The sequence below is a fragment of the Seriola aureovittata genome, chromosome 10 (assembly GCF_021018895.1).
Source record: "Seriola aureovittata isolate HTS-2021-v1 ecotype China chromosome 10, ASM2101889v1, whole genome shotgun sequence".
NCBI classification, from domain to species: Eukaryota; Metazoa; Chordata; class Actinopteri; order Carangiformes; family Carangidae; genus Seriola; species Seriola aureovittata.
Genome location: NC_079373.1, coordinates 18630486 through 18656971, shown reverse-complemented (window position 1 = coordinate 18656971; position 26486 = coordinate 18630486). Strand labels below are relative to the sequence as shown.

The 26486-nt window shown below is 39.1% G+C and overlaps 1 protein-coding gene across 5 annotated transcripts in view; it reads right to left on the bottom strand.

The window, feature by feature from the left end:
- The window catches only part of brsk2a (BR serine/threonine kinase 2a), a 175388-nt gene that overhangs the window by 13029 nt on the left and 135873 nt on the right, over positions 1 to 26486 (bottom strand). For 4 of the 5 annotated variants that reach the window (XM_056386258.1, XM_056386259.1, XM_056386261.1 and 1 more), the window contains exons 10-19: positions 24796 to 24960; positions 23444 to 23541; positions 22327 to 22477; positions 21865 to 21930; positions 16168 to 16228; positions 13910 to 14117; positions 13714 to 13762; positions 12510 to 12633; positions 11111 to 11291; positions 9843 to 9932 (exon numbers count right to left, since the gene is read on the bottom strand). In XM_056386258.1, coding sequence (XP_056242233.1) covers positions 9843 to 9932; positions 11111 to 11291; positions 12510 to 12633; positions 13714 to 13762; positions 13910 to 14117; positions 16168 to 16228; positions 21865 to 21930; positions 22327 to 22477; positions 23444 to 23541; positions 24796 to 24960 — 1193 coding nt within the window. The remainder of the gene's footprint in view (positions 1 to 9842; positions 9933 to 11110; positions 11292 to 12509; positions 12634 to 13713; positions 13763 to 13909; positions 14118 to 16167; positions 16229 to 21864; positions 21931 to 22326; positions 22478 to 23443; positions 23542 to 24795; positions 24961 to 26486) is intronic. The other variant, XM_056386260.1, reaches the window with a different exon arrangement.

Here is a 26486-nt window from a genome sequence, read left to right as displayed (position 1 = left end):
GACATTTTATGCCTTACTATACTATGACTTATTTTCGAAATTTTTATTCCTTACTATACTATGACATTTTATGCAATACTATACTATGAAATTTCATGCCTAACTATACTATGACGTTTTTCGAAATTTTTATGCCTTACTATACTATGTTTTATGCCTTACTATACTATGAAATTTCATGCCTAACTATCTTTTGACATTTTTAAGCCCTTTATGCCTTGCTATACTATGACTTTTTTTCGAAATTTTTATGCCTTACTATACTATGACGTTTGTTGAAATTTTTATGCCTTACTATACTATGACATTTTATGCCTTACAATACTATGATATTTTTTGAAATTTATATGCCTTACTATACTATGAAGTTATTATGACATTTTATGCCTTACTATACTATGACGTTTTTCTAAATTTTTATGCCTGACTATACTATGACGTTATTATGACATTTTATGCCTTACTATACTATGAAATTTCATGCCTAACTATGCTATGTTTTATGCCTTACTATACTATGAAATTTCATGCCTAACTATATTTTGACATTTTTAAGACCTTTTATGCCTTACTATACTATGACGTTTTTAAGACATTTTATGCCTTACTATACTATGATGTTTTATGCCTTACTATACTATGAAATTTCATGCCTAACTATATTATGACATTTTTAAGACCTTTTATGCCTTACTATACTATGACGTTTTTAAGACATTTTATGCCTTACTATACTATGACTTTTTTTCAAAATTTTTATGCCTTACTATACTATGATGTTTTATGCCTTACTATACTATGAAATTTCATGCCTAACTATATTATGACATTTTTAAGACCTTTTATGCCTTACTATACTATGACGTTTTTAAGACATTTTATGCCTTACTATACTATGACTTTTTTTCAAAATTTTTATGCCTTACTATACTATGAAGTCATTAAGACTTTTTATGCCTTACTATACTATGACGTTTGTTGAAATTTTTATGCCTTACTATACTATGACATTTTATGCCTTACAATACTGATATTTTTTGAAATTTATATGCCTTACTATACTATGAAGTTATTATGACATTTTATGCCTTACTATACTATGACGTTTTTCTAAATTTTTATGCCTGACTATACTATGACGTTATTATGACATTTTATGCCTTACTATACTATGAAATTTCATGCCTAACTATGCTATGTTTTATGCCTTACTATACTATGAAATTTCATGCCTAACTATATTTTGACATTTTTAAGACCTTTTATGCCTTACTATACTATGACGTTTTTAAGACATTTTATGCCTTACTATACTATGACTTTTTTTCAAAATTTTTATGCCTTACTATACTATGAAGTCATTAAGACTTTTTATGCCTTACTATACTATGACGTTTGTTGAAATTTTTATGCCTTACTATACTATGACATTTTATGCCTTACAATACTGATATTTTTTGAAATTTATATGCCTTACTATACTATGAAGTTATTATGACATTTTATGCCTTACTATACTATGACGTTTTTCTAAATTTTTATGCCTGACTATACTATGACGTTATTATGACATTTTATGCCTTACTATACTATGAAATTTCATGCCTAACTATGCTATGTTTTATGCCTTACTATACTATGAAATTTCATGCCTAACTATATTTTGACATTTTTAAGACCTTTTATGCCTTACTATACTATGACGTTTTTAAGACATTTTATGCCTTACTATACTATGATGTTTTATGCCTTACTATACTATGAAATTTCATGCCTAACTATATTATGACATTTTTAAGACCTTTTATGCCTTACTATACTATGACGTTTTTAAGACATTTTATGCCTTACTATACTATGACTTTTTTTCAAAATTTTTATGCCTTATTATACTATGACGTTTTTCGAAATTTTTATGCCTTACTATACTATGAAGTCATTAAGACTTTTTATGCCTTATTATACTATGACTTTTTTTTCGAAATTTTTATGCCTTACTATACTATGACATTTTATGCCATACTGTACTATGAAATTTCATGCCTAACTATACTATGACGTTTTTCAAAATTTTTATGCCTTATTATACTATGACGTTTTTCGAAATTTTTATGCCTTACTATACTATGACATTTTATGCCATACTGTATTATGAAATTTCATGCCTAACTATGCTATGACGTTTTTCGAAATTTTTATGCTTTACTATACTATAACGTTTTATGCCTTACTATACTATGAAATTTCATGCCTAAGTATACTATGACGTTTTTAAGACATTTTATGCCTTACTATACTATGATGTTTTATGCCTTACTATACTATGAAATTTCATGCCTAACTATATTATGACATTTTTAAGACCTTTTATGCCTTACTATACTATGACGTTTTTAAGACATTTTATGCCTTACTATACTATGACTTTTTTTCAAAATTTTTATGCCTTATTATACTATGACGTTTTTCGAAATTTTTATGCCTTACTATACTATGACATTTTATGCCATACTGTACTATGAAATTTCATGCCTGACTATACTATGACGTTATTATGACATTTTATGCCTTACTATACTATGAAATTTCATGCCTAACTATGCTATGACGTTTTTTGAAATTTTTATGCTTTACTATACTATGACGTTTTATGCCTTACTATACTATGAAATTTCATGCCTAAGTATACCATGACGTTTTTAAGACATTTTATGCCTTACTATACTATGACGTTTTTAAGACATTTTATGCCTTACTATACTATGATGTTTTATGCCTTACTATACTATGAAATTTCATGCCTAACTATATTATGACATTTTTAAGACCTTTTATGCCTTACTATACTATGACGTTTTTAAGACATTTTATGCCTTACTATACCATGACTTTTTTTCTAAATTTTTATGCCTTATTATACTATGACGTTTTTCGAAATTTTTATGCCTTACTATACTATGACATTTTATGCCATACTGTACTATGAAATTTCATGCCTGACTATACTATGACGTTATTATGACATTTTATGCCTTACTATACTATGAAATTTCATGCCTAACTATGCTATGACGTTTTTTGAAATTTTTATGCTTTACTATACTATGACGTTTTATGCCTTACTATACTATGAAATTTCATGCCTAAGTATACCATGACGTTTTTAAGACATTTTATGCCTTACTATACTATGACTTTTTTTCAAAATTTTCATGCCTTACTATGCTATGACATTTTATGCCATACTATACTATGAAATTTCATGTCTAACTATACTATGACTTTTTTTCGAAATTTTTATGCCTTACTATACTATGATGTTTTATGCCTTACTATACTATGAAATTTCATGCCTAACTATATTTTGACGTTTTTAAGACCTTTTATGCCTTACTATACTATGACGTTTTTAAGACATTTTATGCCTTACTATACCATGACTTTTTTTCGAAATTTTTATGCCTTACTATACTATGACGTTTTTCGAAATTTTTATGCCTTACTATACTATGAAGTTATTATGACATTTTATGCCTTACTATACTATGACATTTTTCTAAATTTTTATGCCTGACTATACTATGACATTATTATGACATTTTATGCCTTACTATACTATGACTTTTTTTCGAAATTTTTATGCTTTACTATACTATGACATTTTATACCATACTATACTATGAAATTTCATGCCTAACTATACTATGACGTTTTTCGAAATTTTTATGCCTTACTATGCCATGACGTTTTTCGAAATTTTTATGCCTTACTATACTATGAAGATATTATGACATTTTATGCCTTACTATACTATGACGTTTTTCTAAATTTTTATGCCTGACTATACTATGACGTTATTATGACATTTTATGCCTTACTATACTATGAAATTTCATGCCTAACTATACTATGACGTTTTTCGAAATTTTTACGCTTTACTATACTATAACGTTTTATGCCTTACTATACTATGAAATTTCATGCCTAACTATATTATGACGTTTTTAAGACCTTTTATGCCTTACTCAACTATGACGTTTCTTAAGACATTTTATGCCTTACTATACTATGACTTTTTTTCAAAATTTTTATGCCTTACTATACTATGAAATTTTATGCCATACTATACTATGAAATTTCATGCCTAACTATACTATGAAGTTTTTCGAAATTTTTATGCCTTACTATACTATGATGTTTTATGCCTTACTATACTATGAAATTTCATGCCTAACTATATTATGACGTTTTTAAGACCTTTTATGCCTTACTATACTATCACGTTTTTATGAAGTTTTATGCCTTACTGTACTGTGACGTTTTTTGAAATTTTTATACCTTATTATACTATGACGTTTCATCCTTTACAATACTATAACATTTTTAGACATTTTTATACCTTATTATACTGTGACGTTTTATGCCTTACTATACTATGAGGTTTTTATGACCTTTAATGCCTTATGATGTTTTCTTGACATTGTATGCCTCATAAAAACGTGATAGTATAGTAAGGCATAAAATGTCATAGTACAGTAAGGCATAAAAATTTCAAAAAGCGTCATAGTATAGTGAAGTTTTATGCATTCCTATACTGTGACGTTTTTCAAAATTTTTGTGCCTTAATATACTATGACGTTATTATGACATTTTATGCCTTACTATACTATGAAATTTCATGCCTAACTATATTATGAGGTCTTTAAAACCTTTTATGCCTTACTATACTGTGATGTTTTTCGAAATTTTTATGCCTTACTATACTGTTGTTTTTTGAAATTTTTATGCCTTATTATACTATGACGTTTTATGCCTTACTATACTATGATATTTTATGCCTAACTATACTATGACGTTTTTAAGACCTTTTATGTCTTACTATACTATGACGTTTTTTGACATAGTCATGCCACACTATACTGACGTTATATGCCATACAATACTATTACATTTTTATGATGTTTTTATACCTTATTATACACTATGATGTTTTATTCCTTTGGACATTTTTATGCCTTACTATACTATAAAGTTTTTTTTTTTACATTTTTATGCCTTACTATACCGTAAAGTTTTATGCTTTACTGTACTATGACATTTTAGGCCTCTCATGTTTTTATGACATTTTATGCCTCACTATACTATGACCTTTTTTTTTTTAATTTTCATGCCTTACTATACTACGAAATTTCATGCCTAACTATACTATGACTTTTTTCGAAATTTTTATGCCTTACTATACTATGTTTTTTGATATGTTTATGCCTCACTATACTATGACGTTTTATCCTTTACAATACTATAACATTTTTAGACATTTTTATACCTTATTATACTATGATGTTTTATGCCTTACTATACTATGAGGTTTTTATGACCTGTAATGCCTTACTAAACTATGATTTTTTTCTTGACGTTTTATGCCTTACTATACTATGACATTTTTTGACATTTTTATGCCTTACTATACTATTACATTTTATGCCTTACTATACTATGACGTTTCATACCTTACTATACTATGACATTTTATGCCTAACTATATTATTACGTTTTTAAGAACTTTTATGTCTTACTATACTATGACGTTTTTTTTTCTTTACATTTTTATGCCTTATTACATACTATGATGTTTTTATGCGTTGCTACATGATGAGTTGCTATACTATTGTTGCGGTACAAAGGTTAGGATTGTTGCATCACACTGAGGAGGTTGTGGATTTGAACCCTGGTTTGGGGCTTTACTATACTATGCCTTGTTAATTATCTTACTATCCAATGACTTTTTATGCCTTACTATACTATGACGTTTTTATGAGAATTTATGCCTTACTATACTATGACGTTATTTCGACATCTTTATGCCTTACTATACCATGAATTTTTATGCCTTGCTATACTATGAGTTGCTTATACTATGGTACTATCATGGTAGTACAATGGTTAGGACTGTTGTCTCACACTGAAGAGGTTGTGAGTTCAAACCCTGGTTTGGGGGTTTTACTATATTATGTCTTTTAATGCCTAATTATATTATGATTTTTTTTATATCTTATTATATAATGACTTTTTATGCTACACTATGACGTTTTTACGATGTTTTATGCCATATTATACTATGACTTTTTTTTGACATTTTTAATCCTTACTGTATACTAAGATGTTTTTATGACGTTTTCTGCCTTACTATACCATTATGTTTTTTGACATTTCTATGCATTACTATATTATGACATTTTATGCTTTATTACAATATGCCTTTTTTATATCTCACTATACAATGACTTTTTATGCAATAATATACAATGAAGTTTTTTGACATTTCTATGCATTACTATATTATGTCATTTTATGCCTTATTATGCTATGATGTTTTTATGATCTTTTATGCTTCACTAAATTATGACGTTTTATGCCATTTTTATGCCTTATAATACTATACCCTTTTTATGACCTTTTATGCCTTACTGTACTATGACTTTTTATGCCATACTATACTGTGTTTTTTTGACATTTTTAATGCCTTACTATACAATTACTTTTCATGCCTCATTATACTGTGATGTTTTTATGACCTTTTATGACTTACTATACTATGATATATTAATGAAGTTTTATGCCCTACTATACTATGTCATTACTATGACGTTTTTATACCTCAGTATACTATGATGTTTTTTATGCCGTACTGTTCCGTTTTCATTACTTGATATACAATGTTGTTTTTATGACTTAGTATAGTATTTCATTTTTATAAATTACTACACTATGATGTTTTTTATGACTTATAAAACAACTACTCATTATACCATTAAAGAAATATGGACTTCTGTACCCTGACACCACAGTAAATTTGTTTAAAATATAAACTGTGTGCTGCACAAAAGAATAAGTGTGGGGCGTTGTCTGTGTGCCCGAGCAGGACTGGCCAGCCAACAGTAGGACCGGTGATGGAAGAAGGACAATGAAAAAGCTTGGAGCTTCAAGACAAAGCTATCCTTGAAAATTAAAAAAATCAGTGTCTCCTCCACTTTTGCCAACCCTAATCACCCATAGAGTTTTTGCAGACATCATTATAGAACAGCAACTTGAAGTCAAACTCATAGGATTTCACTACAATAGAGTCAAAACTGTGATGATTTGCACTTAGGTCATAAATACTGTTTAATCTGACAATAAAATAGGTGGATATGCTAAATCATACAAGTTCATTTGCTATAAGCACATTTAGAGAGAGTTTGTGTGTGTGTGTGTGTGTGTGTGTGTGTGTGTGTGTGTGTAAGTAGGAAAGTATGCATGGAGCTAAACATGCTCACTTTTTTTCTGCAGGGCCTTAATGGTCCCACTGCAGGTAGGCGGAGTGGTAAGGACAACAAACATGAGAAATCGAGCAAATAAAGAGTTAATGTTCTCTTTGTTAATGGTGCACACACAGCACATCTCTGGGAAGTATCAATCACAAACAGCAGCACTGTTTCTGAACACTTGACAGAAGATCCACTTGCACAATATGCAGAGTCCTGTGGGCCGACAAATGAACAGTGACAACATCAGTAAAAACAGGTGGGGGTGCTGCACAGATGACAAAACACACACACAAACAGACACACATATACTGGACTGGTCTGTGTATCAGCACTTAATATAAGGCTGTTGGAAACTGGAATCTCTTTCGTGGCTAGTTTGCGTTAGTTTGCACTGCCAGTGTGAAGACTGTGTCTGCATAAGCCTGGAGATGAAGTCAAACTTCATCTAAGCATGAATGAGAGAATGTGTGTGTGTGTGTGTGTGTGTGTGTGTGTGTGTGTGTGTGTGTGTGTGTGTGTGTGCCACAGTTGGTTTTGACTGCTCCATTATCCAGCTGGAAAATGGTTGCAGCCAACTTCCCCCTAATGCTCCTTCTTTCCTGTCTCATGTTTTCACTTCACTCTAGCCTAATCTGCACATTTTCAAAAATGGCAGGATACTCATGAAACTAAATGATCTCAGCTGTTCAATAAACCAGAGACACAATCCTCTAGATGAACGCTTCTCCTCTGTAGTTCTACTGTGTGTCTGCCACGTTCCTCTACCCTACTCCTTGTGTTGTTCAACCCTTCTGTTGTCTTCCTAAGCTTGGCTCTCAGGTATGCTGCTGTTAATGGTGGTTAGGGAACACAATGACCAAGACCTGATAAGGCCTTTTGTTTGACACACATTGGTATGCAAAGCCATCACTGTTCTTAATTACAGACACTGGCTTCTGTTATTTTAAAGGCCCTGTGGTGAGGATGCACTGCAGCTGTGTTAGGAGGTCAAAGGAAAGACAGGGGATGGAGGAAAATTAGTTTAACAAAGCTTTCAAGCACGTATTGATATTGATCTGATATTGTTTTAAGATTATTATTATATTGTTTGATACATGAAGACATGAACTAAATTTAGACTGACCTTTCTCGGCTATAATTATTACCAATGAATTAATATATGTTCTGTTATATCCTCACTCACTATCTATTGCTTTAAGTAGATCTCATATTATACATAGTCTGAATGTTACTCTTACAGTGTCATCTCTGCTGCACAGAGACACACAGCAGTCATTAAAACCCGATCTAATGCGATTTATTCTAATTTTACCCTTCCCACACCTCAGCCTGTTAATTAGCTCGACAATATAAATGATCACAAGTAATTGGTAAACTTACTGAGGCACAGCAATGATTGAACAGAGTGTTAAATATCAAAACAAATATCATAACAGCTGTCACGACTGCTGTTCATTCCTGAATGCCAGTGAGAGTAATATCGCGGTATCAGACATGGAACTGGAAAATGGGTTTAAAAAGTAAAGAGGAAGACACAAATATGCAGGCACCAAGAGTATGATTAACATACAGGATGAAGCTGATATCCAAAGAATACAACAGCACACCTCCTCCTGTTAAAAATGGATTTTCGGCTGATGGTGTTGCCCTGTCTGACCAGCAGGTGGAGCTGTTGTCAAGAGGATGGTGACTGAGGCGCACACCAACACAGCAGTGATTCACAAGGAAGGACACGCTCAGAGCAGACAGGGAGGAGTAGAATCCTCTATTTCTCTCTTCTTTTTCTCCTCATCATCCAGACTGTGTGTTGAGGGAGAATTGGACATAGACACGGCGGTGGAAGAACAGGTTCAGGGACTCAACCCCGAGATCGATGAGAAGACGAAAGGAAGAAGAGGGAGGTTCTAATAATGCCATGAAGTTCACAGGTGAACAGTTAGATGGTGATTGAGGTTAGCCGACAGAGCTTTTGCATCATTTAGAGGAGCCAAAAGAGGCTGGTGGATGGGGGCGAAAGGGGGAGGGGGGGTCATATTTAAGAGGCATACAGAGAGGAGAGAAAGAGCAAGAGAGATAACGCTTGTCAGGTGTGGTGTCTCTGTGCAGTGCAGTGCATTGTGGGAGTGTGTTGAGGTGCAGTGGTGTTGCCATGGTGACAAGCTCCGATGATCAGTCTTGGAAGTAGGAGTAACAGAATGCGAATCAGCTTACCCTACCTCTACTCTAATCTTCACTGCCAGGGCAACGAGACAACATTTGACCCGCAGTCGGTGCTTGAGAGCAACTCCCACCATTTCATGGCAGTGAGGCGCCGGCATGCAGAGGAAGCCGCTTCGAGAAGCGGAGAGTGGCTCAGGGATTTCAAGCACGGGGGAAGAGGAGGGCAGGATTTAGCTTAGCTTCAGCGGTGAGAGGTGTTCGTCAGGGGGGTGGGATGAGCGGATGAGGCGGTAGGGGTAAAGGTGAAGAGGTTTTGGAAAAGATTTTGAATTTTCTTTTTCTTTTTTCCTTTTTGAAAAAGAAGTTCTTACTCACCAGACAGCTGTTGGACTCCAGGCTGGTCGTGTGTGCTTAACAATTGGCTCTGAATCGTCTCCACTACTCGCTTAAAGCGCCGGCTGGGTCCTAAATACGACACATGCAAACACACAGAGGAAACACTGACATAATCAGATGCATCATGCTAGCAACAGGAAGACGTGTAAAATATGTGTAGAAATTTTACGGAAGTATAGAAAATATGTAGATGGAATAACCGAGAGAAGAAAAAAATAAAGGTGAGGAGAGAGGAAGCATACACACACACACACACACACACACACACGGTGCATGGTGTGAAATGTGAGCTGGAAAAGCTTCAGAAAGCCTGAGATCATAAATGGAGCCCAGAGAAGAGTGCTACTGTGAGCTCCTGCTGTCTACCTGTTGTGTACAGTATATGGTCAGTGACATGGAAGAACCAGCAGGTTCAAAACAGCCACTATTACATCCCATTCAGCTCTAATGTGCCCCCACTTGAGTGTGTGTGTGTGTGTTTGTGTTTGTGACTCTGTGTGTCAGAGAGCGAAATAGATCATGCATGTGGTTCTGCGAGACAAAGCATGCACGCGTGATTGCAATAGTATGTAATCTTGCATAGCCAGACCTCATCTTGTTACGCTCAGGGAGGTTTGGGGAAAATCTTATCAAGTATTCAGGATTGCAAGAACTTTGAAAATCCTTAGGCAGCCGTTCTCGCTGGCAGCGAGTTCGAAAAACACCCACTTCTGCAAAACAGCACTTCTGGTTTATTTGTTGGCTGGATACAAACAGTTTTTCACAGTGTAATTTTATTAGTTTGAAGTGTGACAGCATCCCACTTGACATTTAAGGACGGTCTTCCCCGCACTTTTCAGAGAGAGATGTATGAGCTTGAATTTCAAAAGACCTCTGTGAGTGTGATGAGACCCGAAGACCGACTACTCAAGATTACATAATACTGTACGTAGCTCTGTCCCCTGATCTGTTGTCTCACAGAAGGAATTTCCTGGCTTTGAACTTGACCGTTTCGGTGTGGACTGTCCACAAGAAAGGTAACCAGCTCCCTCCCTCTAAATTCAAGGCATCCTGTTTTGCTCAAGTACAAAAACAAAAAACTGTGGTTTTTTTTTTGTTTTTTTGTTTTTTTTATCCATTGCTTTTCATTACTGTCTGTGCAAAGTAATGAGGCATCATGCCTCTTTCCAGATACATGCAGGCTGGATAAGTATGTATAGAATATGAGTAGATGGATAATCTCCTGATGGGTGCATGAGTGTCCTGACCTGAGAGCAGGGTGAAGGTGACAGAGTAGATGCCATTCTCCTTAGTGGCAGCTGTGCTCTCCGTGTAGGTGATATCCACCTGAAATTTGACCGGCTTCTGGAAGACTGTAGGGCCGGCTGTGGACTTGTACTCTGCTCGAAAACTGGTCTGAGAGATCACACTGTGACTCAGACTGGGGATCTGGGAGAGAGAAAAAAAAAAGAAGAAGAAGAGGAGTCAGCGCAGGAAAAATGGACAAAGACACAGAGATAGGAATAAAAATGGGTAGAAAAAGGAGGCGAGTAATGGGATTATACATAGGGAGCATTGATGTTTAATTTTTCTCCCACACCTTGCAAATGACAAGGTGAATAAACCCTCATTAAAATACCCTCCACATACTGCGAGCCACAGTTGAAACTCTAAGGAGATTAATGCCTCAGGGAGTAGCCATGCATGCCAGGGAGACTTAAGCTAATGTAATCTTGAGTCATCCAACAACATTGCACTCTCCCACCTAAAATGAATTTGTATGCCCAATGAACAGGTGAGCTCTGAAATTGTCACATTTCGCCATAGTGCTGGAGAGGGTTTGACATTCCATTAATGTGAGTGTGCTGGGAGGTATAATTCCACTGATTCAGGTGTCAATCTCCTGTCTGGAATACAAGCTAGCATAACCCAGAGGAGAAAATAGCTACCTCCAGGGATGGGGAAACAGATTGACGTTGACCTGCACTGGCAGAGTTTGCATTTACTTAGACTTTGTTAAATCTAACCGGGGTGAGGATAGGTTCTGTTCAATTATGTACACTGAATATCAACTACCACTGCTGAATGTTTGTTGATACTTACTCTGCTGCGCTCACTGAGAAACCCCGGCATTGCCTTCATGTATTTGTACATCCACATTATTATAAATACATTACACACACACACACACACACACACACACACACACACACAGATACAATATACACTATTTCGCAACTTCTTGCGCCAAATCTAAATATGCACATAAACACACACAAGCTCAATACACACTACTGAGGGCAAAGCATCTATATGCTAATGATGAACGCTCTTTGTTGATTTTCTATTGACCCCAAGTGAGTCTGCAGTCAGAGAGAAAATAGAAGTGCTGAACACAAGCAGTTTACTGAAATGCTACATGAATCAGAAGCATGTTAGCAAATGCTCAGAGAGAAGCTGCCTCATAGCATAGGAAATCACAGCTGCTGTTAGAAAACGCAACATCCTGCACCAGTCATAAGACATACAGGTAATACAGCTACATGCGCACATGAAGAGATAGAGAGAAAAGGTTGGGGCATGGGGGTCAGGGGGCAGACGGAGGAAGATGTCATGGTGGGGGCAGAAGAGGCAGAGAAAAAAAAAGACAAAAAGTGGTGTGTGTACCGAGAGAAAGGCTTGAACGATGTCTGCCTTGATGGAGCTGAGAGGCTTGTCCTTGATGACAATGAAGATCTGCTCTTCTTTTTCCAGGTTGATGAAGTTACCAAACCAGGATTTTTTGGCAAGTCTGCGAGGAAAGACGAGAAGAAGATAACACAGATTTAAGCTGTATATTTGCATTGTTTATGTTTTGTGTTGTTTGCACCCTTATTTGCTTTCTTATTTTACCCATTATTTCCATCTATCCATCCAGAAAAATGGAGAGCAGCGAAAGAGCGCTTTTTCCCTCGCTCTCTCTCTTTGCAGCTCTGGGGAAATGGAAAGGAGCAAACGGAGTATAGCCCTGTGGGAAATGAGCTAAAACTGTGTAGGGGAGAAAAGTTGTCTGACATTTCACCTTCTTTGCAACTGGGTATGTGCAAATGTGTGTGTGTGTGTGTGTGTGTGTGTGTGAGAGAGAGAGAGAGATAATTGACCCTTTCTGTGAACAGAACTGTAGGTCCAGAAGGGGCAGAAGTAGATGAATTCTCTACTGGCCTCACACCAGGTTTACCTGCGCCCACTAATAAGCCATATGGACTCCTGTTTTCTGGCATTTTAATATTTAATAAGATTTTTGAAAATGTTGATGGATTAGCACGACTCAAAATTCAGCAAAAAGAGGAAAACTTCATAAGACTTAAATAAATAAAGACTTACATAATGTTATAATGTCTGCAGAGACATTAAGGGGCGCATTGTTCTACTGTAAGAAGCCTGTTACAGCTGCTGTATGACTGTGTATGTAGGTGTGCAGGCCAGCCCCAGCTAGGAGAAGATCTTTTCTAGCCAGCTCTCCACCTCCTTCCAGCCAGGATGTTCTTTCCAGCCAGGTGGAAATGGCCAAGCCAGACAGCCAGCCAGCCAATCAAACTGGCATATCTAGGCCAACCTTGAGTTTTCCGGCCCCTGGGCGCTCATCAACATCACACAGGCTACCTTCCTTCCCTCATAACCAACCCACTACCTCCTGCTTCTCCAACCTAGACCAGACCTGAGGTCATTACAGGGAACTCAGCAGGCAAAAATCAAACATTCATGGATGTAATACTTTCCAAAACATCATGCTATCAAGGGCGAGGCTGTTTGAGCCAGCGAGTGAGGGGCTGACAGGTTATGCATAGTTATGATAGTGGTGGTGGCTTCAAAAAGCACAGCGTCTACTCACTCTGGGGAAGACTCTGGTGTGAGGCTGGACATCTCCTCTTGTGTGGGAACTGTGTGAGCAGGGCCAAAGATCAGACAAAGGTTAAAGCTCAGCAAAACACACACATATCACACGAGTGGGCTCAATAAGATTCATAACAGTGCAAGATTATTCAGTATTTGCCATACAAATCTTGTATCTGCTGTGATGTCAGTACCTTGGAGTTTCCTGCGGTGGAAGCGTGGTGAGCCCAGGAAGCTGTTCTTGATGGAGTTGAGACGCGTCCGCCACGGCATACCTCCAATGGAGGGGCTGGGGGGCGGCGTTGGGGTGGGGGTGCCAGCTGGGCTGTCCTTGGGAGTGTGCACTGGGGTGCCCTTTGGGGTGGGGAGGGGGCTGCCTCGAGGGGAGGGGTGAGGGGTAACCTGTATGAGGGGGATAGATTTGGGTGGGTGATCAGTGAATGAAGAAGGCGCCGGTGCCACGGGGTGAAAGTGGTGCAGCCGGATGGGCGACAGCGGCACCACTGGGCTGAAGGGCACAGAGAGCTGGGGGTTGGCAGCAAAATGGGAGCGCCGCACATGGGGGCTGTTCTGGATGGCAGCACTGGGGATGGGGGATGGGGAAAAGGGGGAGGATGGGGAGGATGGGGAAGTAGGGGTGGGGGGCACAGAGGCAGAGGGCGGCTGCAATGGGAGCTGGCAGGGAGTGGAGGGCTCTGATTTGGCTGCAGATGCTGGATCTGGGGAGCTATCGGGGAGCGGGTTGGATCGTGTGGCTTGGAGGGGCTTTGGGATAACTTTGGGCTTGGCAGGGAGCGTCTGCGTCTTGTTGAGTTCTGCCGGCAGGGGCTCGGTGTTTGGAGCGAGTGAGTTGGGGGTGGAGATGCGCGGGCCTGTGCGATTGAGGACTGGCTCTGGGGATGGGCATGGGCTGGTGTTAGGGGACTGTGGCAAGTCTGGGGTCTGAGGCGGTACACCAAACTTTCTGACAGGCTGGAGTTAGAGGACACATGGCACAACACAGCCAGCAGCCACAACAGGTGGAGGAGGAAAACACAACAAAGAAAAACACACGGGACACATGCAAGCACACAAACACAAAAACAAAGAAATAAAAGAAATAAAAAAAAAAGGTGGCAGAACAAACAACCACACAGGAAGAAGCAGAGGCAGCCCAAGAACATAGAGGCAGGCGAGAAGTGTACATTCACGGGAGAGATGGAGGCATTGTAAACAAGAAAGACAGAAAAGGAAAAAAAAAAACATGCAGTTAGGCCATTGAGTAACTTGTGTCAAAAGAAAACAGGGAAAATGGGAACAACAAAAACAGCAAGCAATGTACACAATCTTTAAAAAGTTAAAACAAGACGTGATTAAGGTTGGACTTGATTAAAACATACAGGGCTCTGCTAGCAGACAACACCAAGCAGACACAGGTGTGAGAGACATAAGGCCAGCTGTGAGAACAATTTGGGCTGTCTCAATAACAAGAGGAACACTATTATGTTGTCTCTGCTGTGAAATTTCCAGTTTCATTGATCTGTTTGATTTGTAATGGTGAAATAGCAGCCACAATGGTGCACTGATCAAGTATTTTCCTTGGACACCTCCTCCTTTTTTCCAGACACAGATCTGAGAAAATAACCCCACACAGAGCCTCTCGCTGAGAGCACAATCCAGGCTTTGGGTTAGGTCTGAGAAATCAATTTCCCTTTCAGATCAGCCTGAAAGAACCTGTGTGGCGTGAGGAGCTCGTCTTAGGATCCTGGCTAATCTCGAGCCTTCTCAGGTTAGTCGACTGGAAAAAGTTTACCGCAAGCTCCCCCAGCTCTGAGCAAGAGCAAGAAAAAAAAAAAAAAAAAAAGAAAAGAAAAAAAAATTGGGATTTTCTGAAGCATTCCCTGAGCTGGATTTCCACAGAGCTCAGGCCATGGAAAACAGAGAGAGGGATAATAAGCAGAGAGAAGAGGCTTTTGGGGGGTGGTAGAGAAAGTTTGCTCTGCTGTCACGTCAGCATGCTGAGTTGAAAGAAAGACGCAAACTACACAGACACTGTGATGACTGTGAAGCCTGATCTAACACCGGATATGAAGAGCTCATCATAGTGGATCCCTGCTTCCTCAAAACAAAAAAGGTCAATCTTAACTGTGGATTAAGACTTATGGAGTGGAATAACATACTATATCTCAGACTAATAATAAAGTGGAACAGTAGAACAACATTGCATTTGCAGAGAGATACAGTGATATTGCTTTCTGTGTTTTGTTAAAGGGCAGACGACGCTGCGATGAAGCTGCGGTGAGCGTCTTTATTTTCTCTTGCTGACATAAACAGCAATAAGATGACAGCAATAAGATGGGATCAGCAGTAGTTGGATGGCAGTTATCCCTGAATGTGAACAACTAGATAGGTGTGTGTTGTATATGTGTGTGTGCGTGTGTTTTTTGAAAGTCCACTGAGGGTTGTGACTTACCCGTGGGCTGCTGAGGGGGCTGGTGGAGAGACCAGAGGAGGCTCCACTAATAGACCGCGACCTGTGGCACAAACAAGCAAGAACACAAACAGGGGCAGAGGTAATTTGTGGGATCAACATGCATACCTAAACACAGGTGGAGGTGAGAGCTTGGAGGTTACATGTTGAACATGGTTAGAAAGCACTACAGCATATGGCACCATCATACTAAGCACACACATTGCTACCAAGCCCTCTGCAAAGACAACACCTATCCACACAAAGAAGGTGAGAGCGCTACAACACAGTAACAGCACAAAACTAACATTGACTCCCAGCAATTAGCCTGAAACCAATTAAGCTCAAACTTCGGTTTCAAATATGTTGATTTAACTGCAGCTTCCCCTGCGAATCTATACACTACTTTCCACAGATTGGAATTCAAATTAGCTTCCTGCCCTGTCTGTAGTTTGCTAATAAACCAGACATGTTGACTTTTCAGGCCTTTGCACTGGATCAGTAGAAAATTTCTTGAGGTGGGGGAAATGAAGTGGGCCATTTGGTTGAGTGCCATTTGTCATGTTTTTCTTTTCCCCCGCAGATGCCGTCAATAACCCCTATGAGCCGAGCCCTGCTCAGAAAAGAACAATCACAGGACAATCTGTCTCCATCAAATGCACGCACGCACACACACACATAACCACAAAAACAGCGCCTGTCAACACTCGGAAACACCAGCTGCTCACTGTCACAACACTGTTCCTTTTTGTCATTCAATCTAATAATAACCCCTTCGTTTTCTCCCTTTCTTTCTCTCTCCATCTCAGCATTGATATATTTGTGAACATGCGGCCAGGCCCTACAGATGTGTTGTTTCTTGCTGAAAAGATGAAAAGGTAAAAAATACCACTCGTGTTTTTTTTTCTTTCTTAACTTGCTTGGTTGAAGAGGAAGCCCTGATGGACAAATGTGAGGGGAAAATGAGGCAATCTCGAGTGATGGAGGAATGAGGGAGGGCTGGAGGAATGAAGGATGGGAGGGATGGATGGAGTAATGGAGACTGATGCTCATTCCTAATGCTGGACCATAGAGACATCCAAACATGGACACAAAAACTATGTACATGGTTTTTGTGAGTAACCAAAAAAAAAAAAAAAAGACACTGATGGTGTGTCTAAAGAAAGAACTGATACTAGAACAGCAATCTTTCTCCTGAGAGGCACAGACACACAAACAGAACAGAAGACACGCAACACTAACAGCTACCACGAGAGAGAGAGAGGAAAATATAGAAACACCCACTCTCTGGCTATTTTTGTAATTCTCCCACTGCCCCTTCTGTGAGTGTATTTATTGCACACACTCGCGCACACATGAGTAGGCGATGCTGAGACCACGTTGGCTAGGATTTCTTGTTTCATAGCACAGCTGACCAGACAGTTGCTATCATTTACATTTAATTCCTTTGGTCCACTGAGACATGCCCACAGTTGCTCACAACAGCGCCTGTCCGCACATAGCCAATTGCACTTCATCTAAACGTGGCCAAAACACAGCATCCTCAGGCCATTATGAGCATATTGTTCGAGGCACTCTGCATCTGTTAGTGTTGGACCGGCAGGTCTATAAAGCTAATGTTTCAGATGGTTATGCTGTACAGTAATGGACTGTCAGAGGCTCAACCCCTTGCTTCTGAGAGATGATGAATTATTGTCGACGAGTGTTTTATTTGTAGTGAACAGCATACACAACTAAGCCATCATTTATCATCTATATAGAAACAAAGACGGCACGTTACTTAATCAGTCAGAGAGGAGATGCTGGAGTCAGCTCAGCCCTGTGGTTTGTGTCTATGTGTGCGCTTGCTTGCTTTAAAGGGTCAGTTCACCCTTACAAAAAAAAAAAAAACATGTTCTCTTGTATTTTCTAGCCATTCAGAAAGTTTTTAAAAAATTGGAAATAACCCTAAAGTATACCTAAAGTAACTTCTCTTTACAGAATCAATGTCCCAGGAAAAAACACAGACCACACTGTGTCTCCTAGAGACTACCTCTTTGGTAAAAAGGTAGTCCCTAAATGTGAAAATATTTAGCAACTATTACAGGTTAAGTACAATATTAAATTCAAAGTCAAATATACAATATAACACTGACTGCTGCATAATGAGCATGCCTACAAAACTTTAAGTACATTCTGATGTTAATACTTCAATACTTTTACTAAACTAAGCTTCACTTGTGACTTTAACTTGTGAGAGAACATTTTTCTATTGTGATATTGCAGCTTTTATGGAAATAATGGATCTGAATACTTCTTCACTACCATAAAAATATTTCCATTTGGCTCATCACCTGAAGGACAATCTCAAAACCTGGACAAATGAAACAAAACTACCTGCATTGCCAGATATCACAAGAGTGTGCTTGCCCCCCATATATGTGTAGGCCACCTATTCTAGTCTTTCTATTATCCATTAGTCCTCACAGTAACATTTCCCATGAGCCTATTTTGGAATGGGCCCATTGTCCTGCGTGTATGACCCACCGGCTGTGTCAGAGACCTATCCAAAGCACCCGTGGGGGTCTAATGTTGGTCTGTGGGGAGTGGAAAAAGTACAAGAGGTTCTGCGATGAGGGCATGGACTGAAATAAAACGAAAAAGAAGCAAAGCTAAAAAGGATGGTGCCAGGAGTCAAACAGCAAATGAATAACACTGCCAAAGCCAAAAACACAATACAAGTGTTCTGCTAGCATGATTTAAGGCAAGTGGATAAAGTTCTATTCCTCCCTTTCTTCCTCCTCTGTATTGACTTTGTCCTGCCGATGGAGTTCCTTTACGTGGAGTAGATATTCAAATAAATCAACACGCTGTTTAAATTCATTTCCTTTTCCTGAGCCCTGACAACTCCCTGAGGACTTGGTGCATTAATATTCACAGCTCAGCTCCTCAAATTTCTAAATGTAGTAAGACCCCTGCAGTTTCTGCTGTAGAGATCAGTGTTAAAGGTGCTTTATTTGTGCTCATTTGAGCCTCTTAGATAAATTAGAGTCAATAATTAGCATGAGAGCCTGACTTATTAAGACTGCTCTGACTAACCCAACACATTCAAACTGCATGAAGCAACAAGAGCAAAGCTGTAAAGAGAAAAAAAAAAATCAATTGATATTCTCTTCTTCACACTGCAGCACTTTTCCATATTTCATTTACATATCATTAACCTCCCTTCATTTCTTCTGGCATGTTGTTAAGATTTAAAATTAAATCAGTGGGATTCCTTGTGCTTTGAGTTTAGCTTTAAATGTCTTTTTAAGGTACTTTTGGGTATATAAAGAATGAAATGGGCATTCGTGTGAGAATGTCCTCATGTGTCTTTCTGTACAACACGGCTACTGAAGGATTTATCCCAAATCTATTCAATTATACTTCACAGGAGCAGTCGAATCACCAATCGCATGTATGAAAATGTAGCCTGGGCAGTTGCTCGGATCGTAACTGCCCGTACGAGATATGCGAGGCAAAACGCTGGATAAGGATCGAGGTTCAGGCATTTTCGTTGTGTAATTTTTGATAAAAACCGTTTCCCCCTCTCTCTCCTCCACCATTTACGCTGGTGGAAATGTATCCTGTCAAAACACATGTTTCAAAGTCAGGCCTCTCTCTGACGCCCTCTGATCTGAAGTTCCATGAATCTTCTGTGCTGTCGACAAAAGTTTGCTGTCGGGGAAAGATAAGGTTAGGTTCAGAGAAAAAGTCAGTCAAATCTTTGGACGTTATTCTGCTACGTATGTGCCTCCCCAACACTATCATCTATACACACACACACACACACACCCAGAAGCAGGCACATGATCAAACAAAGTGCATACAAGGACGTGATAGGCAGAAAAGTTCAAAAACACAACAAAAATCCAGTTTCACACAGACTTTGTTACCAACATCTTTTCCCCCCCCTCACTGATCAGCTGGAGAGCTATGAATTGCAGTGGGGGTGAAAGAGACGTATAGCGAGAGAGAGAGAGAGAAAAAGAGAGAGAAAGATTTGATTTGATTTGGAGGCGGAGGGTACAGGACTCCCCCCGCCTCCAACCCACCACAGCTGATAGGAAGCCAGACAGAGAAAAACTAGCAGCATTTCCACATTAGCATAGCAATTCCATACTAACAGAGGGGGGTGTTTGGAACTGAAGGTCAGCAGCACACAAGGGACCACGAGAGAGAGAGAGAGAGCGAGAGAGAGCAGATATGAAAGGGTAAGGAGGAGCCCCTGAGAGAGATTTGGGCGGAGGGATATGAAGAAAAAAAAAACCCACACTGATTTAAAGTAGCATGGAGGAAAGATGCAGGGGAGCTTCTTTTAATGACTGTGGCTGCTGATATATGTAGGACTCCGACACAAACCTATTTCATATGCTGCGAGCTAGAACTTACTGAGATTTATATGTAAACCTCTTTTGAATAAAGGTTCAAACCACTCATTTCAGTGCCCTTTATTGCTCACTCCATTCAGTTATCGATGATATATGAACTGGTGTTTAAGAAGTTATTACTGATGCTCGATAAAGTCATTGTAAACTGGCCTGTTTTGAAATTCTAGACTTGACTGAAACAGATGAGTCGGAGTGAAGGGCAGAAAAAGGCGGCTTCGACACTAACGCAACCTTTAAATAAAGAAGAGATAAGACTCAGATCGCCCGAAGGGATGAAGGAGTGGAGTGGAGGCGATGAAACACAAGAAGATGAATCTTAAACTGAAATTCAGAGGCACCAGAGGACAGAAAGAATTAAGCAGAAGTGTTTAGAGGTAGGAGCTCTTGAAATGGATTTAAAACTTCTGAAGTGGCTTCTCCCAGTGGCCTGAATTGGGGAAATAAATTCTTGATATTTTGTTATAGCGAAACTGCTAGGTGAGGAGTTATTCGTGTATTTACCATTTGGATGAATTTTCAACATTATAACTATATTTTTTATCTATATAGTCCACGCACTCACTGCCTCTGCATTTTAACATCCTATACATCTGAAAGCTGTTCCCAGCACTCTGCCAATCTGCCTATCATTAGGCAAATCAGGTTATCACCCCCTCAGAGTCAATCTCCCCCGCTGTCACAAATGTCACTGCCTCTGAGCAGAGATGTGTGATGTGTGTGATGATATATTGCTTGTTGAAATAAGATGAGGAAATAGATTTTCAAGTCAGCCCTCTGTGCCTTGTCGGGGTGTGGTTCTTGCTTGACTCGAACATTTCTAAAAAAGGGAAATGGAGAAATGTTCTGCATCTGGAGAAAGTGGGACACAGTATGGGAGAAACTGATTATCAATGCATTCAGATTACGGAAAAAAAAAAAAAAAGAGATAATTGAGCTAACACCGGAAAAGGGGGAGTTGTAGATATTAAGGCTCTGAATTGCAAATGCGCAGTCTTCCTCAGTTTGAAAATTAACTTAATTATGAGTTAAGTTGAACTTTAGGAGCTGCCATCCTAAAGCTGTTGACTCTGTAGGACCCAATAGTTCTCACTTTTTTTTTTTCAGATGACCTACAGCTTATTAAAACAGACCTGTGAAGCTGCCACATGCTGCACATGTCATCGCCATGTAAAACAAAGCAACAGAAAGCTCCACTGCATCTTAACTTCTGCCATGGACGTTTCCTGGCATGAGGGTGAGACACGGAGCAAAGAGGAGGTGAAAGCGTGGGGAGCGATTGACAAGTGAATACCTTTCTTCTTTGCTGCATTTTGTACTGGCGTCAGGAATATCCAAGCTTTTACTGTACACTGATTTACTACAGTGAGACAGGAGACAAAGCGAGCAGAGAGTCAGTCTCTGTTTATGTTTTTCCACAATGTAACCTGCTGACATCAGAGCCAGGCTCGCTGTCAGGCCCTCCGAAACACCACTGGGCTGCGAGAGCCTCCACACATACATAAACCTCTCTCTCTCTCTCTCTCTCTCTCTCTCTCTCTCTCTCTCTCTCTCTCTCTCTCTCTCTCTCTCTCTCTTCTCTCTCTCTCTCACTCTCTCTCACTCTCTCTCTCTCTCTCCTCTCTCTCTCTCTCTCTCTCTCACTCACACTCACACTCACACTCACACTCACAGAGGACTACGTCTATCTCTATTTGTTCATTTGAAATTTATATTAAAATTTTTTTTCACTTTTTCGTTTCACCTGCACACATACCTTTGTCCATGCTGCGTCATGTCGATAGCCCTCCTGGCCGGCACAGGCGAGCCTCCATCTGTAACACTGAGGACCTCCATGGACTTCCTCTCTGGTCTCCTCTTGCCGTGTCGGTTCAACATGGGAGAGTCCACCCGCTTCCTTGGAGGATCTGGCCGGTTCAGAGCAAACACAATTCAACCTGATGTCCTCTCTGCGTGTTAATGTGTTTATTTCCACAGTTTTGTGTGCATATGTGTGAGTGTTTGAGTGATGTTTAGTGCTGATCACATTGACAATTTAACTAATAGTGAATAAGTAATGGTTACCTCCCAGACCTTGAACTAATGGCCACAGTATTGACTGTATCACATTCACTGAAGAGGGAGTCTATTCATCAAAATGTCGGTATCTCACAGTGCGCGCATGCACACACACACACACACACACACACACACACACACACACACACACACACACACACACACACACACACACACACACACACACACACTTGCACATAATACTCCTCCTATTGCTGCACTCTTGTCAGAAAAATAACTCTGGCGGAAGTCTAAGTAGAGCATCTCTGTCTCTGCTCAGATTTCTGTGGGTGGAAATGTGTGCTGGGTTGTGGTGTTTGAATTGGAGCATCTATTTTTTTCGATGAGTTAATATCTGAACTGAAGCAGTCGCGGCTGAAAAAAAAAAAAAAATAAATAAAATATATGGCCTATTGACACCTTCTATTTCTGCTACTATATTGCATTGAGAAGCTTGTCTATTTTCAATAAACAGAAAGCTTTTTTCTACTGTAGAGTCAATCCACTGCTACTGGAGCTCATCCAATTCCTTCAGAGGGAGGAAAACACTTCAGAATGGTTCAGACAGTCGGAACACTCATGAGTTAACTTCTTGGAGTATTATTCTTGTCTAAACTGGCTTGTTTTGTCTGTGTAAAAAGCCATTTGAAGTAAAGATTCAAGTCAAATAGTGCTATTGTTCAGATATACTGTGTTTACTTATTTATTTCTATTTTCTCTTGATATGCTCTTTTCTTTAGTTGCCATTCCTTGATATTTTATTTACTTGTCACACAGTTCTTTATCTATGCTTATATTTTCTGCTCAAGCCTCACCAATCTCATTGCGAGGGGGCAGATTCTGGTCTTCCTGACTTGGGTATCTCTCTTTACGGTCCAGCAACAGGAAGTAGATCATCTTTTCTTGGTTGTCACTGCAAAAGAGGGGAAAATAAAAAGACCATTGAAATAATACCTACACAATCATGCACACCATCAGATTACTAAGGTGTGTACTAAAAACGTTTATATACAGTGAATATATAGTATAGTATATAAAAGTCTAAGACCATTTCCCCAGTGGTCTCAGACTTTTGGACCCCAGTGTACATGTGTGCACCAGCAAGGTCTGCAAGTGCTTAAAGGCCAAGACATTAAACTGTAAAAACCTTCACTATGATTAATGTTCTTTAATCGTTTTTGGTTCATTGTGAAACAGCTACTAAATAGCTTCCATCATTAAAACAAAAGTTTAGTTTCACAGATCATTAAGCCATCATATAATATTCTGCATGTATTTTTTAGGATGTGCCCTATTTCCATATGCAGCGTCTGCTGGTAAGTTTATGAAAGTATCAAAACGTATGAGTTCATCCTTTTCTTTCCCAGTAAATCAGGAGGCCTAATATCTTTAGCCTCTAGGCCAATACTCTCTATGCAAAAGGCAAAGGGATTGGCCCTCCATAATAAAGACAGATTGGAAAGCAGTAGGAGGCAAAGAGACAAGGACCTGCAACTTCAGCTAAAATGAACCAAGGGAGGGGAGATGGAGACCGCAGATTTTCCTCCAGTCCAGCACTATTACGGGATGCTCCCATGAGAAAGGAGGCAAACGGAAGAGATGGGGAGAGGGGAAAGTGAGATAGTAATGTTCATTTAGTATTAAAAGAGAGAGGCTGGGAAAATGTAAAATAGAGGGAAAAGAGATAGAAAAGAAAAGAAATGCTCATATAAATAAAAACAGGGGGCAAAGTATCATAAGCACAAATGCAAATTCACAGGAGCGAAAAACTCAAACACGTGTAACGGAGATACAAACATGAGCAGCAGAACATAAACCGTGTGACCCAGGAGCATGTTCGTAGTGTGAGATCAGTTCAGATCAGTTTGGGGGAATGTATCCAGTAGCAAGTGGTGTAAGCGCTGTGTGATAACGGTTAAGTGATCTATGGTTTCTGACATCTGAAGTGACAGGCTCACAGGATTTCATAAGAGCCGGGGAAAAACCAAGGCCAATTGTGTACACCACACACCCACACAACCATTTTTCCTATTTCAACACACACTACCTCACTTTTTAAAAATGTATTTCTCCTTACTAACTCCCTTCCATTCTTCTCGTGCTTATTCTTCTACATTAAATCTCTTCCTTTTCCCCATCCCTCACGTTTGCCCCTCCATTCACTCACTCATCTGAGAGCAGGTCTTTCAGTAGTTTGTTTTTGTCTCTGAAGCAGCCCAGGGAGTGCATGCTGTCCAGTACGTCTGGGTCGATATCGTCTGCAGAGGGCAGGCTGCGGATGGTCACCTTCCTGGGCACAGGCTGCTCTGGCTCTGGTTCGTTCTTCCCCCCTCTGAGAATGCAAAAACAATAACAAATAAAAACACAAATAAGGACACTGTCAGCCAGTTTGGTCCCTACTACTGTACTAGCTACTTAAATAAATTTGAACAAGTCAACATGAATATTTCCATAAACCTTATACAACTCAGAGCGGCATTATGGATCTTAATTTGCAGATTTCGAGATTTATGAGTATGTACTGTGAACAGAAATCACAGTATGTGAAGTATGTCAGCACTTGTTTGCCTCCTGGTCATCTGGGGCTACATGTTTACCTCATTATGACCCTGGCTCAAATTATGAAACTTTCATAGTCACGTATTTTCACCAGGTTTAGTCATTTTGTGAGTAAGCTCCAAAGGGTGAACTGAGGTCATCTTTCTCACGAAGATGAAGACAGACGACTGAGTCACGCTGTTAAGTTTTGCAATCTCCTTCACTGCTCTTGGCATGGCAAACTTAGTTTTTTCATTATTGCTTCCCTTCTTTCCGGACTTTCTCCTAGTTATGTCACTTTTCTCTGTCTCTCCGTTTCTAGGGACTACACAGACAGGCCTCTATTCTTTGGGATTTAAAATGAAAGCCTGAACAGGCACTGACACCATCTTCTAGAAGATTTCTGGAAGAAGTCTCTTTCAAAGACCACATCCATCTTCCATTTCTACAAATGTGGCAAATTTATACACAGGTTTGTGTCAATATGCAACCCCCTCTGCTTCTTTCCCTTCATCTATTTTTTTTCTTCCGGTGAGCCCAGTAAAGCGTAAACCCCATAGGCAGCTATTAAAATCATACAAACATCCACCTTTCCATCACCTCACACAACCTCCAACATCCCTGTTTCAATATGTGCATATAAAACTGAAAATAAAAACAGGGCCCCTGTTTTTATCCTGACATATATGTACTGAAAACTACTTGCAAATGCCAGTTTATTAGGTTCCCTAATGCACAGACTAATGCAATCTACTACAAGAGCACTGCAATAAATCCTGCCTTAATCAAGGTTATAAGGTTAATTTTTGTTTTAGAAAATTTGGACCTGTCAGTATATTGTGATAAAATTCAACAACACTGCAAATTACAGCCACCAAAATGACTATTAAGTCGAATCAACAGCTCTCTTAACGGCTTTGAAGAAAAAAAAAAAACTTAATGAAGAAGGATTTATTTCAGGAGATTGCATTAGTTTTACCTTCCTAACAAACTGGCAGCTGAATGTATGTTTGTCCACTGCTCATGATGTGCGAACCTGGTTGGTCTGGCGCTGTCCTTTCAGCACCACAGCTCCACTGAAAGATTGCAAGGAAGCATACCGACTAGTAAAACTATCAAACTATCAATAGGAATGGATGGCTGGATTTGAATTTGTAAACATAAAAAGTTGTAGTTTGTTTTATTTGAAAAGATGGCTGCACCTTCATTTTTAAACACCACTGACTGGTTGCTTCTGGGAAATAGCGGCAGCCACATTCGCCAGACAAAAAAAAACCCTTCTCATTCATTCATTCATTCATTCATTCATTCATTCATTCA